This window comes from Ostrinia nubilalis, chromosome 8 (genome assembly GCF_963855985.1).
Source record: "Ostrinia nubilalis chromosome 8, ilOstNubi1.1, whole genome shotgun sequence".
Lineage (NCBI taxonomy): Eukaryota > Metazoa > Arthropoda > Insecta > Lepidoptera > Crambidae > Ostrinia > Ostrinia nubilalis.
Genome location: NC_087095.1, coordinates 7,193,388 through 7,209,691, shown reverse-complemented (window position 1 = coordinate 7,209,691; position 16,304 = coordinate 7,193,388). Strand labels below are relative to the sequence as shown.

Here is a 16,304-nt window from a genome sequence, read left to right as displayed (position 1 = left end):
AATTTTCCGTATTTGTTTGTGGCAAGTCGGTCAAATGGACGAAAACAGGAGCTGGACGGAAAACCGGCGCAATTACCCTATCTGATTAACACGTGTCAATGTCGCAGGGACATAAATAATTACGCGAACACGTCACAGGGGCTTTAAATTTTATGTGTGTTAAATATTGAGTTGAATCAACTGGGTCGGAAAAATGAGGACTTTGGTGGCTTCTCGGAGGTGTAGGATTGCAGGATGCTCATTGTAGTGAATGACCGGCCAGTGGTCAGCGACGGCGCGGGAGTGCGTTTAAACGACTACACACATCGACGGCGCGCTTGCCGTGAGCGGATGCAGTGCGGTGATGAAACTGACACAGATTCTAACGCGTATTTGGTAATCGAACTACAGCTCGTGAAAGTCTCGCAGGACGGCCATATCTCACGCATTGTACTTGTCCCACTTAGAGATACTCTCGACATTTTGACGGCACCGAAACCCAAAATCTAAATGATACTTGCAACTCTTCTTTCGTCCGATCTTTATTGTTCATAAACGGCAGCCCCGTACGCACGTACGGCCACGCAAATGTGTTTGTATGTATTGTGTTCGCGTCCCAGATTTGGGAAGCGAAACTGCAATCGTTGATTGGTGTATTACGACGTTGCTACATTTTCGCCTTGCATTCAATTCCATGAGAAGTATTGCCTTTTGGCTAGTAGGTCACCTACAAATGCACAGTACCTAACAATGCTGAGCTTGTTTACAAATGTAATGTGTAGTGTTTTAATTGATTTATGCTTTGTTCGATTTTAAATCACGTATGGATTGAAACAACTATTTACGAACGTGTTAAGTATATAAATCAGGTACTGGTTATGATTGGTGAAATGGTGAGAGAACTACGTGATTCCATCTATAATCATGGTTTCATGACGTTCTCTCCGTATAATCTACTTTCAATTGAAAGCGTACGATTGACGCATTAGTAAGTGGTGTGCGTCATTTATAACACGTCCTACATTTTATATGTCAAAGATTTCACATAGTTTATAGGTATTATGTTGGAATAATTTGATTTTCAGACAAATATTTCATGCTTTCATTATTTTGTGACTACAGTCTACCTACAGTTTAAATTTTTTACAAAACGTAGAGTTTTTATGTTCTACGTAGGTATGCGTTGAATCATATCGTTCCCTATTTTTGAGTCATGTGTCGTAGGTACCGGAATAGCAAGCTTGAGTGTGTAATGATTCATTTGTCAAGCTGAAAATATTCTAAAAAATAGATTGTTTCAGATTAAATTACAGAGAACAATAAACTTACAAAAGAAAAGGAAACCACGAGATTATCCAATGTCCCGGTATCGGAGTCAGACAGTCCACCCACTAATAATTAACCCTCCGTGTACGAGGTGACTAAAAGTTACGTCCCGTACCAGGTGGGGTATGACATACCCCAATATACAAAGTGATAAAATTTTCATTGAACATTTTTTTAGGTGGAATTTAATATTTAATATTTATTATTTACGTATGCTAATTAGGTGTAAGAAAAGCTCTGAGCTGTAAATGTGTATTATAACATTTTTATCATAAAATAACAAAAAGACACAATTTCCGTTGTTCTTGTAATTGAGGAATCAGTTTCTTATGTATAATTTTTAATTAGTGCCTTTAATTATGAAAACCGTTTTATTTAACAAAGTACAAGATATTTACTTATAATTTAAAAGTAAATTAAAAACTGGAAGGGTATAAATTTATTTTGATTATCGGTTTTCAATTTATTACAATTCTGATGAAAGAAAATGAGTATGCTCAATGCATAAAATGGGCGCGTAACAATTTTATTTATTTATAAAATATGCTGTTCCATTTCAGTAGCCCATAAATTGTATCACTAAGTATAAATTGTAGCCCATAAGTGTATGTTCACATACATCTTCGGATCTCAGTATTAAACTTCCAGGTTCACACTAAAAGTCATCTCATTTGACTAAAAGTGCTTGAAAATTTCAGATTCCGTGAAAATTATGAAAAATATTATTTGTATTGAATTTTATTCAATTAACAAAGCTAAAAATATATAAATTATACCAAAACTGTTAAATTATTTTTTAACTTTTTTAACAACGTCCCGTACCAGGTGGGGTGTGTGACACCCACACGCACTTTAAAGGCATATAACTCAGTTGGTAGTCACCGCTGGACTGATTTTGCAGCGCTGATCGAAGCAGCAGCGCCATAATTCCAGCTACTGAGAATTTCAAATTCAGCACTAGCAAATTTTTAAAATTATGGCGATTTTTAAAGGCCTGGGGTGTGTCACACCCCACCTCGTACAGCGAGGGTTAAAGCTAAATGCCTGTCTGGCAAAATAAGACGCATTGTTATTGTTGCAAATATTGCTATTAAACTTATAGTATAAACAATTTGTAATCATTTGTTTTTATTCTACTACCATAAAAATGATTTATTGCTTGTAAAATGGGATCTTAAAGCACTCGGAGTTAAGATAAAACATGATACCCAGATTTCTCTGCTCTTAACTACTGTTGAAAGTTTTAAAACTATGCCCATAAAATCTCTGGGGCCAATGTCGGACGCTATTAAACGTATCTCCGAGTGAACCAACAACATTAAGCGACTAAATAAACTGACAGCAAAACTATTACCTGCTGCTAAAGATCCCAAACAATGTAGCTTCATCCAACTCCCCCGAGTTCAGGTACCGGAGAAGCCTTTGTTTGAATTTGTTTGTGTGGAATACATCGAGTGAGACCGCCAACTATTTTACGCGGAAAATCTATTCAATTACAACTACAAAAAAGTCATATCCCGTTACAAAATCGTATTACTAAAATGTATTTATGGTGTGGAGCGTCGCTTCGTGCCATCGAGTGCATTTATTAATATTTATTCACCAACAAAAGGTGTTCTAGGGCGTAAACACGCTGCCAGTTAAACTTATTACTAGGTAAAATCGATAAACTAGCTTGAGACTTGCACAGATGGATCAATGCTGCGGAAATAGGTTTATGTCACTCCTTTGTTTGTATTTTCCTGTTACCAGCAATATTGTATTTTTCTAGCGATCGATTATAGGTACAGACAGTAGTTGCAGCTAATACTAGTTGTAATGGCTAGATATTCAGGGCGTATTTGTTTTTTAGACGCGGTGGTGGAAAATTTCATGATACATAGTAGTAGAGTTCATAAAGATGGTAGTCCTATATACACGCCGAGGGAGCAGGTTCTAATGATGATGATGAATTGTTCACTCGATTTTGAAACTATGAACAAAAAGCTTGATTGACAAAAAGCTTATATCAATGTGCCTGTCAATTTCAAAACTCTGAAAATTTAATTTCCATAAACTTCAGATGTCCATCCATTCATCCATCCAACGCTGGATCTTCCGCTTTACACCGCGTCCAGCTTGCAGTGAACAACAAACAGTATCCATGTGTTGTGTTCTCGCAGGCTCGGGTCAGGCAGCGAGTGCGGTGGAGGGTCGGGCGGCGGCGCGCCCGCTCCTCAGTCGGCGCGCGTCTCATCGAACGGCGCCGGAGGGATGGCGGTGAGCCGCGTGCCCAGCCCGCTGCACGACGGGAATACGCCCGTCGCAGAGAACTGGTGCTTTACACAGGTAATGCAGGCAATTATTATACCATTAAAGTGGTTGCGATGGGCATGCCCACAACAACCCTAATAGACTTGTGACATCACACTTTCACGGTGTGCACAAGTTTTTTTTTAGTGCTGGATACGCACCTGTTTTGGTAGTGTAGGCAGGCAAAAACCAGTGCGTGCGAACATGGCTGCACTAGAGGCCCAAAACAATGGCTGTAGTTTCGACTCTACATCCTAGGCCTAGGATACTGGCATTAAGTGGCATTGGAGGCAGCTTCGTCCTCACCAAATGTGGGCGGCGTAGCTTTAAGACAAGTGCGTGTGAGTATGGCTGAACTAGAGACTCAAAACATTGACCTTGGTTTTGGCTCTACGTCACAGGATTCTAACGTAAAGCCGAAAGTTTTACGCTAAATGTCGGGGCTAATGCTTTCTTCATGCATACCCTACGCCGCGCCGATGTGTCTAATTGTCATGCATTGCGGCACCAACCAAGCGTTGGTATGACTATCGCAATATGTATAAAATGTACGGTGATCCGCTACAACATGTTTCATAGTATAAGTTCTAAGCGCAAAGCTGCTGTTCTTGTCTATGTGGCATAGACAATTCCACTGCGTTTACAAATCTGATAGTGGGATAATGTCTACCTCTTATGGTTTGGTATAACCGCCACTCCTTAGCTAAACAAGGCAATTTTACAACCATTGTCAATTCTCTACTACATATTTTAAAAGTTTTGGCTATTCGTCTGTGAATTGTGCTCTGGATCATGGGCAACTGCCTTCGATTGCGGAACTAACGAGTATTGTATAACATCTAAATAAATTAGTTGTTGTACTATCAAAGAACCTTGGTTAAATACCACCAAAATCCTTGTTCTTTTAGACGATGTTGTTTTTGCCTACCGGAAAGATAAAGGTCATGACTAGACGATGTTTGCAGTTAAGATGGCACCCTTCAGTACCGGTTAGCCGTTTTAAGCTAATGGCTCCTCGTAAAACTTAACCATGGCCGGTGTCATAAATTATCGACTCCTCGTCAGATGTACAACAACGAACATACGATAAGACTCCGTTATCGGTGAACTTGAAACGTTACGCGTACGCATGTGTTAACTTGTGATTATGAACCAACAAGGAAGTAGCTATACACACATACGTGGTCGCTTCGAGTGTGGAGGTGAACCGTGCGTCACGTGTGGAGAAGCTAGCTATCGAGCAATTGCAATGCGCGGACATCGGATGGCAACGTGACGGACAACATTGCGAACCCCTTAAACTTATGATAATGATAAGCTGAAAGATTTTAATTAAATAATAATCATTTATGCCATTTATTATTTCAATGATACGACAGATGACGCTTGAGGATGTAGGAACATATTAAAATCTTCACTAATGTACCTAACGTAGCTCGTTAACTCTTAATGCAACAGTCGTTTGATGGTCACTGCTCAGAACAATTGGGTCGACCGTTGGACGACTTAGCCGCTGACCCGGTATTACCTTTTTTGATGTTTTTTGCCAAAAATCTATTTAGTTCGCGAACAGTAACGGTATATTATTTCGCTTGGTGTACGCCGACGCTTCGGCTCGGCACGTTTACTTATTAAGGTCTGTGCCTCAGCTTTTTCAATTTTAACGCGTCCGTTGATGATGGTTCGCCGACCGTTAATAACGGCTCGTATACCTTAATGTTCACTTAGGTATAACATAGTGCGTTGCGGGGTGTGCACAATAGATTTTGTCGTGGGTCGCGTTGGCTTTTCCGCGTGTGCATAACCCTGAATCTAAGCTGCTGCGAGCACGTGCCCTCGGCGCCTCTGTGCCCATACACGTGCCGGGCGATAACCACTCTCTTCATTACTTGGAAACGCGTCAACAATAAACCGCGTGTTATCGTCAGAATTAACGCTCTCCTCAAATGTACCACCTCAAGCTTTCAGAAACAACAACGTTATTGCTTTACGAAAAGGTAATCACAACACTACATTGGGTTAATGAAGCAGACATTTTACGACCGTTAGCTGATGGTTGACGACGTGACATAAGATAGACTTGTTGTTAACTTGTTAAGTTGTTATTATGATGACAAGTTATTACAAACGGGTACAGACACGACTCGTGTTATGACTTCTATTTATTCGACTTCGAGCGTTTATAGTTATTGATTATCTACTGGTTTCTAAGTATGAGTTGTTACTATGAGACAAAGGAACACTTCGCAACAGAAACAAGTTGATATTTTATGCAAATTATTTAGGGTACTTACTGAACAAATAAGACCTGCCTAGTTAGGCATTCTGCGTACATAACAAACATAATCGTATCATCTCCACGTATGGTAGTTAGTACGCATTGAAATCTGCAAACGGACGTTATCTCAACGTGCGGGGATGATGCGGGCGGCCTTGGATCGGGTCGGCGACCGGGCGAAGACCCCAGCAGCACCGCAAGCCCGAGCCCGCAAGCCAAGCAACGGTCGGGGGCAACGACCACCAGCCTGCGCCCGCGCCTCGACCACCTCCTCCTGACCTTCACTGGCCAAGCGTCCACCCTGACACACCAGGGCCCCATAGGCTACATACCACACAACTAACTCTCACGCACGCCACTTTTTAAACTATCGTTGCGCAACCATTATCTTTGACAAAAGCAAACAAAACTTTGTTGGAAGACAGGACCTACAAAACGCATGTTTGCATTCATTCCTCGAGTTAACGAGACCGCCGTTAATAGAACAGGAGATACCGCAAACAAGGGAGACGTAACCTTCTCAGTAGTTCGTTTACTAAAGTTCCATTCGCCATAAATAAGTCGTAAAGCGTGGGCCCGTGCCGGCGTGTTTTACAGGATACCTGTCAGCAAAGCAATTAGTGACCAAACACAATGGAATTTGTTAGGAACCATAGAATAAATGGATAATAGACCCTGGATTCGTTCCGGGACGATTTATGGGCCTCAGAGAAACTGCCCTTTCGAGGACATCTTGAGAAAGTCATGACATTAAATTCTTATTTTTACTTTTATTGCGAGAACATTAATGCTATGTGCATATTAATAAAGACGCCATTTAATAATTCAACATTAAAAAATACAGTAAAAAATGATATTACCGATTTAATAATTGTCCAACATTTTCCTTGTCCACTTAATATTTTTATTAATGTCGTGTTTTCTTTTGTTTCAGGTCAAAGTGGTGAAATTCAGTTACATGTGGACAATTAATAATTTTAGTTTTTGTAGAGAAGAGATGGGTGAAGTGTTAAAATCATCGACTTTCTCAGCCGGTGCTAGTGACAAATTAAAATGGTGTCTGCGCGTAAATCCCAAAGGACTCGATGAAGAGAGCAAAGACTATTTATCATTATATCTATTATTAGTGTCGTGTAATAAATCAGAAGTGCGTGCAAAGTTCAAATTCTCAATATTGAACGCGAAACGGGAAGAAACAAAAGCGATGGAGTCACAGCGAGCATACAGATTTGTACAAGGCAAAGACTGGGGATTCAAAAAGTTTATCCGAAGGTGAGCATATTTTTATTATTATTTCATACAAACCAGACGTAAGTCCGTCCGAACCGTCATTTTTAACCATCATGTTTTCCCGCTCTCAGACTTTGATTGAACTAGCAAGGGCCAGACCCCATTTAATGACAATGGGGAGTATGCCCTTCGTATGATAATATCGTGGGCTCGCTCCACGGGGCATTATTGATATCGCCGTGTCGACGTCATCAGTCTCCTGCTAAACAAGTCAAATGTTGCTTGTTATAACTTTAAATTTCCGTTGCGTGGTTACAGTACTCTAAAATGCTGTTTACAGTTTATATTAAAGCATTCAGACGTCAAGTTTTTATGAGTTGTTTTGACTATAACACGGCGTCGACAGTATCTTAATGTCCACCCACTTTTCCGTTAATTGCATTACGTTCTTAGAAAAAAAAGTAATAAAGAAATTCAGATTGGCTATCAGTAGTTGATGCGCATTCGACGCGACCTTGTTATATCTCTTGAATATGTAGAGCTCATTGTTACTGAACTACGTTAATCGAAGAACCGCATCGAACGGACTAGTTTTTTAAGCTTGTTTTTCTGCCAGTCCTCAAGCTAGTTTCCAGTATTAGATACATTTTTTACCAGAAAAACAACATCTCAAAGTGTTACACTACAGTTACCTTCTTCGCTCGTGATCGCCTTTGAGCTAAATCGGCTCCCATAGTAACAAACGAGAACGACTGACGAAAACTCGAGGTCGGTCCTAAATAACACAGAAGGTTATGATAATATCTAGAATGTATCTTTCCGTCTGTTAGCCATTGGCTTTGGAGCGACATATGTTTACAATTACCGGTGGCCCTACACCGTAACATCAAAGCCATCCATGTAGTGACATGCAGCAGCAAGGCACAGTAAAGATTTAATGTTTATAGGCCGTAGACTGGTGACGTTGATACCACGTGGATCGTAGCAGATCATTATCTAATGTTTGCCTTGAAAACTATAAATAGAGACCGCTAAAAGGAATCGCTGAAGAATGTCAGATGTTATAGTTGTTACCTACGATAATTTCCTGGGTAAACAGTTATCTTAACATTGTCCATCTTACAATTTAATCTTTACAAGCTTACGACGGATATTCGCATCATAGTTCCTCGGCACATCAATTAAGCTAAATACTGTTGCTTATGTAGTTCTAATATGTGCCAATTTGCAACAAAAATATTCTGATGTGCTGATGACTGTACCCTTAGCTAGACGGGTTTCGATTTGGTTACGATGCGGCGAACGTGGCCAAGAATGTCTGATACTGGTAAAAAAAAAGAATCTGTAAATCAACAGTAACTTTTGACAGATTTGTAAGACTTTCTGAGCTTTATAAGAGCTAGATTCTGATTTTTGTGACTGTTGTATGTAATAACATGGATGGCGACTTACGCTATGTAAGATAGGTATTGTGTTAATTACGTTGTGTTTACGATTTAACAATAAAACAGATAATAATTTCTATGAGTACCACCTATATCTGCAAAATAATGTTCTTACCTAGACCTCCAGGAATCGCAATATTAACTGCGCACCTAATTATAATTTCTGCAGTAAAGATAAACTCATTATTAAGTGCCCATTATTAATAAAATTCTGCGTACTTATTTTATTGTTCCAATGTGCAACTTGATATCTATGTTGTTAATAAAAACTATATTTTCTCCTTTTTCCAGAGACTTCTTGTTAGATGAGGCAAATGGTCTGTTACCAGAGGACAAACTGACGATATTTTGTGAAGTGTCAGTAGTCGCAGATAGCATAAACATAAGTGGACAGAGCAATGTGATGCAGTTCAAAGTGCCAGAATGCAGACTCTCGGATGATTTGGGCGCGCTGTTCGACAACGAAAGGTTCTCTGACGTCACGTTAGCGGTCGGGGGCAGGGAGTTCCAGGCGCATAAAGCTATATTAGCAGGTAAATATAAACTGTTGTTACAGACGACAAACTGAGCTAAACAATACGGCATCTTATGTAGGTAGTTGTTATGGGGGCTGTTATTACACCAAAATGTGTCTGATGTGAACTGTACAATGTCTGCCCCCAGACAAAATGCCAAATGTGACAGTTTTTATGTCGAAAGATGGTATAGTTCCAAAATACTGAACTGTCCTATCCATGACATTGACAGTGGGGAGCCACCGTCAATACCGGATCGCTTTTTGCCATGTTGGAGACCATATAGTTGAACGATGGTAGCGCCCCCCTGTCATTGAGTTTGGTGGGACAGTTCAGCGTGGGTCATCTATAGAAAAGTTTTATTTATGTATGGAGTTTCAACGGATTCGATTTTCGATTCAATCAAAAAGTGCCACTTGCCTAGACCCATAGGTACATTTCCAATACCAAGAGTTTAATAAAACCCTGTTACTGCTCGATATAAAGAAAGAAAGAAAGAATTTGGGCTGATATTAAACCTTTTAAAAGAAATCGTTTTCCTACGTTTGCTTCGAAGGAAGGAGGATCACAATATTACTTCCAGATAATTTTCATTAACATCTCAAGTTTCTGGCTCATAGTTAATAAAACTTGTTTAATAGTAACTGAACAGATTTAATGTGATGTAAGGCTATGCAAATGACTATAAATTAACCGTAGATCATTATAAAAGTATCACAATCGTAGTCCTTGTTACGCCGCAAACATTATTATTATAAAACCTTGTTTTAATTAACAAATGAAATTAATTATATCTGACACTATTCCATATTTAGATAACCTTAATTTACGTACAATGTAACTGAGGAAATTCCGACCCATGTTTTGTTTTCCTCGTTAAATATTGGCCAGATTAAAAAATCCCGAGTGTGAATAATATCAAAATACTGTTTAAAAAGTGTAGATAATTATTTAGTAATCTGTCATGAAACCAGGATAAAATGTAATAAGCAACTGCAAGAGCTAATTTACTAAAGGCAAATAGAGGATTTAGCTTACACTTCCCACTTTGGCCAGACGGCATGGGAGACCGGCCTGATGTTCAGAGATTTGTCCCTTTCTTCTTTTACAAGAACACAAGAAGTGTGAGGGTGTACTCCCATTCTGCTCTACTGGAACCACTCTTATCAACAAGGCACCGGGACTACTCAACCTTCACTGATTGGGTTTCATTTGTGGCCAAGCTGTAGGTCTTGGCTATACAGGAGTGGTGGTATTAGTCCCGTACTAGAATCACATCTTTACTCTTTACTAATATTATAAATGCGAAAGTAACTTATCCGTCTGTCTCGCTTTCACGCCTAAACCACTGAACCGATTTTTATGAAATTTGGCACAGAGATAGTTTTTATCCCGGTTTTTTAAACAAGAACGAGCGCGATAAAGTTTTTCTGTGACAGACAAAATTCCACGCGGGCGAAGCCGCGGGCGGAAAGCTAGTCCGATAATATAATTATTTATTTTATTCATAACCTAACTCAATTCTTTTTTATTTTCTTCCAGCGCGGAGCCCCGTCTTTGCAGCGATGTTTGAACACGAAATGGAAGAGAGAAAAAGAAATCGTGTGGACATCACAGACGTAGACCACGAAGTGTTAAGAGAAATGCTTCGGTTCATATACACGGGGCGCGCGCCCAATCTTGACAAAATGGCAGACGACCTACTGGCCGCCGCTGATAAGGTAAATAAATAAATTATCACAATTTAACAAGGGCGTCCACCCACAAGGTGGACCGACGACCTCATAAAGGTAGTAAGATGGCGCTGGATGCAGGCCACTATCAACTGATCATTATAGAAATAATTGGGGGAGGCCTATGTTCAGCAGTGTATGTCATATGGCTGATATGATGATGATGATGATGATGAAAAAAGGCATTTCAGTGTAACAACTACGCAACAACTAAATACAAGCAGTTATAAACATTTAGTATGTTTTTGTGTAAGTAAGTCAGAACATCTGTTATAATGTCGTGAAGTCTGTTATCTTTACTCTATTCTAGTACTTTTAGACTAAAAGATTTCCGCTGAAGACTTCCCTAACTCTTTATTCTGATATAAAAAGTGAATAGTACAAACAGAAATACCGTTTAGTGCAATTAAAATTTTAGTTGATATGTTTAAGTAGACATTATTTTTTTAAAACAATGGATAGCAAAGAAAACGTTACCGATACCTTCACACTTCCCACCTTGTATTAATATTAATGTAGCAAATTGCAATAAATCTACATATTATTTGAGAAGAATCTGGGGCAAGGTGTTGTTGTACATGTTTTATTGGTCTATTATGCAACAGCTGATAACAATAAACATTGTTATCGTTACGTAAACAGATATCATTTTTATATAAAGCAATGACATAATGGAATAATGACAATAATAATTCGAATTACGTTGTTGTTTAATCAAAAATATTCTTATATCTATCTAAGAGACACAAACATTTTATGTGGCTTACTGAAATGTTAAAATATTATTTGTTTTACCGATTTTTTATTGTAATTGGTAATTTTACGTCAAAGTGGCGTCTCAAAACGACGGCTAATGAAGTACAAAGATCACTTTTAGAGGCTCACAAACACCAGTAAATAATCCAATACTAATAACAAGTCCTTGAATTTGTCAAATCACTAAATTGAAGAATTTTGCTAGATACATCACAACATGGTGGGATTTCGATCAAATACCTGCCTTGTTATGCATAAAAAAACACAATACATTTGGATTAGTTTTGAAGTTCTTTGTAGTTTACACCTACAAAATCCAGCCGGGCTAGGATAAACGCCACGATAAAATGTTAACGATGCTTTTAAAAATAAAACGACAAAAGCATGAGCTTATCGTCTAAAATCGATAGAGTGCCTCAATAAGATTATATCGGGGCGCGCATCCCAAACCTACAGATATTTATTTAGTTTAAAAACCATCTTCTTTTTTTATTCCAGTACGCTTTGGACAGGCTAAAAGTGATGTGCGAAGAGGCGTTATGCCTTAGCCTGTCCGTGGAGACGGCGGCCGACACACTCATTCTGGCCGACCTGCATTCCGCCGACCAGCTCAAAGCGCAGACCATCGATTTCATAAACACGTAAGTACATATTCATTATTTAATGTCTGTAAGTGTAGTCTCCATCTGAAAACAACTAATTATAAGTTTGGGAATCCCATAAATAGGAAGATATGTACTATCCTAGACTGCATCTCACTTAACACCAGGTGCGATTGCGGTGAAATACCTGCCTTGTTATGCATTAAAAAATGTAGTATGCTATTCCAAAACTAACTCTGGAACATGTCCAGAGCTAAAAAATGTAGGTATTTGCAATATTTATAAACTTTTTAATCTCTGGTTTATTACAAATACAATGTGAAATAGTAGTTCGTTTTCAATGTAATTGGCCCAGCTTTAACTAAATAACTGCCTGAACTGCAGACTCTGTTATTCTAAAGAATATTCTGCATTTTAGCTATTATAGCTAAGATAACATTTAATGCATTATGAATGCGTCGCATTTATGCTTATTATCTTTCTTTACGAGTAAAGTAACATTATGCGATAAGATTTGTTCATTGCGATATTTCTCAAACTCGTCCCAAGGATTATTTTAATATTTAAATTAATCTATTATTATACGAGATCTATTTAAATTTTAAATATTATGATAGCCCCCAACAGTCAAACTAGAACAGATACGGATTCAAAGTGTGCGTAAGAGGACGTTTTAAACGCACTTGTTTGATTTTCTAGTGCCATATTAAAACATAAACAGTACCACTTACATTACAAAGTAAATGTTATCTCTACTGATTAGGGCATAGCGATTACTAATGCTTAACTTATTTAGATAACCGTGTCGAGTAATGAGGCGTGATGTTAGGAGAATATGGCCTGCTGACTTTGTTCATAAACGGAATTTTAAGTGTTTGTTTAGTTCGATTTTATTAACCTAGAACTACAAATAATGATAGAGACATTAAACATTTGTATCGCAAGTAAATGAGAGTAACGATGACAGATTTGAGGGTAAACTAGATTTTAAATTAAAATGGCTGTATCCGGGTCACGAAGATGGTTATTGTATAACTATCTATCAGTCGGTGTATATCATTAATTACGGTTGGCAACTATTTTCAAAAAGGAACGTTAACGTATTTTAGATATTCAATGTTCACAAGGCTATCAAAACCTACACACTGGGGACTGTTAGTTTGTGCCTAATCCAAATACAATCATCATTTAAGTAAATAGAATTCCTTCCTTAATAGCATTCGGGGATATGGTCGATCTTATTTATATTAAAAAAAATTGAATCGATGGGTTATTAGGAAGCTTCGTTCCTTAAAAGAAGACATCGAAACAGATAGGTGTTAACTGCTACCGTCACATATAGGGGCCAATATTCAGGGAAGTCGAACCTTAATTTCGAACTCCTCCTATGTTCTTCTGATTAATTTCGTTGCGGGTCCAATGACAGTTTAACTTTCCCCCGGGACCAACTTGACCTTTATTGGTTGGGTTTTTGTGGCGGTCAAGCTGTAGATCCTGGTTACACAGGAGTTGCAGTGGTGGGAACGAGAGGTGGGAATAGTCCCGTAATCAGGGCCGTCTTTAGCCTACTAGGCTATATGAGGATCAAGGGAGGCCCTTCTCATCTGGAGAAAGATCTTTTATGAGAAAAGACGGGGGCCTTCTCGATCGCAGAGCGCCCACGTGCCCAGTGGGAAAGAGGGGTCTGCTCATAAGATCTAAAATTGACATCTAATATATAAAATTCTCGTGTCACAATTTTCGTTGCCATACTCCTCCGAAACGGCTGGACCGATTTTGATGAATTTTTTTGTGCTTATCCGGTATCCATGAGAATCGGCCAACATCTATTTTTCATCCCCCTAAATGTTAGGGGTAGTCCACCCCTAAATTTTTATTTTTATTTTTTAGACAAAATTTTTAATTTCTATTTTTTTATGATACAACATACAAAAATACATACAATCCTCAATTTTCACCCTTCTACGATCAACCCTTATTTTTTAATTATTATTTGTCTACACTAGAAATTACTAGGAAATTATTTATATGGCAAAACAACGTTTGCCGGGTCAGCTAGTTAATTAATAAAGTTCCTTTTTTCTTCTTCCAGGAGTCACGCAACGGACGTGATGGACACAGCCGGGTGGAAGAACATGATATCGTCGCACCCGCACCTCATCGCCGAGGCCTTCCGAGCGCTCGCCACGCAGCAGCAGCAGATACCGCCCATCGGGCCGCCGCGCAAGCGCGTCAAGCAGGCCTAGTGCGCGCCACCCACGCCCGCGCGCGCCGAGACCTCGGCCTCTCGCGCCCACCGCGCCGAATAGCGCCGAGACCTCGGCCTCTCGCGCCCACCGCGCCGAATAGCGCCGAGACCTCGGCCTCTCGCGCCCACCGCGCCGAATAGCGCCGAGACCTCGGCCTCTCGCGCCCACCGCGCCGAATAGCGCCGAGACCTCGGCCTCTCGCGCCCACCGCGCCGAATAGCGCCGAGACCTCGGCCTCTCGCGCCCACCGCGCCGAATAGCGCCGAGACCTCGGCCTCGGCCCACCGCGCCGAATAGCGCCGAGCGCGCCCGAGCGAGGCCTAGCGTTGGTCCTTGCCAGAGTACCGAACATAAATCTATACAGTACCGTAACGTTTTTTGAAATTGGAACGCACGGCTAGGTTTGGTGTCGTACAAAAACTGTACCTCTAGCACGAAAAACTTTCGACTTCGAATCGTTTGCGTATTCGAATCACCATCAAAAGATTTAGTACGAAAACTAAAACAGCGCCCTTGTGAACGTGTCGTAAAGTGAACTTAGTATGAGAAATGGTTGCACGAAACTTATTTTGACTATCAAAATTGTCACATTATCGTTTAATTCAAAGGTTGGGTATCGAATTTCGTCGAACACGCAAACGATTCGAAGACGAAAGTTGTTCATGCTAGAGGCACTGAGGGCGTGCGAGTTTACGTCAAACGCATTCGATGTCGACTGCGTAAAAAGTAACATGTATGATTTTACAGCGCCCCTAGCGGAAACTTTCAAGAACTGAAATCTCCATTTTATTAACGCGCTCGCTGGTGATGACGTTTGATGTAAACTCACACTAAACTCTCTGTAGGTCAAAACGTCATGTCAAAAGATTTGGCTGTATGGCGTATGCCTTTGCCTTTTTCTGCAAAAAAGTTGCAATTTCCGAAGCGTGACACTTCACAAATTCGGGCGCTAGCATGTAGTTGCGAGTACTGTATGATTCATGTAAAGCCTGGTCCGTGAGCACGTAGAATTTTGTCCAATGACCCCAAGCTACCCATCCTTATCGCTCGCGCGTAATTATGTTGCTGTCGCGCTCGCACACTCACTGCGGGCGCCCGTCGCACAGTCATGGGTAGCTTGGGGTCATTGGACGGGATTCTACGTGCTCACGGACCAGGCTTTAGAGGTACTGGATTGGGCGAGCCGGCACTCGGACCCCGGTTGGGCTCGGGACGCGGGCGGCGCTCGGAAGCGCTCGCGGCCGCTGCGCGAACTCGCGAGCCCGCGGGCCCGGCGCTCCGGCCCACGGGCCCAGCGCTCCGGCCCGCGGGACCCTCCTCGTTTACTATGATTGATCTCAAGACGATATTCGATCCTAATGTTTTTTTCTCTCGCGGTCGATTAGTGAACCGCTTTTAATGGTTAAAGTAATGTATGACGATGCTGGACGCTTTTTGCGCGTTGATGTAGTTACGGAAGTAGGCTTGGATTTTAATATTTTATGTAATGTCGTCTCCGTGGACGTTCCCTCGGTTATGTTCAATGTACATTTTACTGTGTATCGAATATGAAGCTCGCGTGTGAAAGGTTATCCGTGTCATGAATTGAATCACTTGTAACGTTCGTTGGCTAACATGATCATATTATCATATGAAGTGAATTCTGAAAGGGAACTGTAGGTTATTGGAGTCATTTAAATTAAAATCATTATACCCCTGTCCTAATGCAGTTTTTGTATTATGATATTACTCTTGGTGTTTATATTGTTTCCATAGAAATTGATCAGATACATTTTATGAAAGATTTCTTGTTAGGAGTTTAAAAGTAGCACTTTTGAACATTTTGAAGTAGTGTGGTAATTGAATGCAATAAAACTGTAAAGTATGTATCATAGTTTTGTACAAAATTTACAGACAAAG

The 16,304-nt window shown here is 40.1% G+C and overlaps 1 protein-coding gene across 8 annotated transcripts in view; it reads left to right on the top strand.

Annotated features, from left to right (window-relative positions):
• LOC135073836 (protein roadkill) overlaps positions 1-15,472 on the top strand; it is a 61,857-nt gene extending 46,385 nt beyond the window's left edge. For 4 of the 8 annotated variants that reach the window (XM_063968043.1, XM_063968048.1, XM_063968042.1 and 1 more), the window contains 6 exons: positions 3,468-3,633; positions 6,810-7,147; positions 8,842-9,083; positions 10,608-10,786; positions 12,053-12,195; positions 14,249-15,472. In XM_063968043.1, the coding sequence (XP_063824113.1) occupies positions 3,559-3,633; positions 6,810-7,147; positions 8,842-9,083; positions 10,608-10,786; positions 12,053-12,195; positions 14,249-14,402 (1,131 nt within the window). In that variant the 5' untranslated portion in view covers positions 3,468-3,558 and the 3' untranslated portion in view covers positions 14,403-15,472. The remainder of the gene's footprint in view (positions 1-3,467; positions 3,634-6,809; positions 7,148-8,841; positions 9,084-10,607; positions 10,787-12,052; positions 12,196-14,248) is intronic. The other 4 variants (XM_063968045.1, XM_063968044.1, XM_063968047.1 and 1 more) reach the window with 1 other exon arrangement.
• Positions 15,473-16,304: the final 832 nt, after the last annotated feature.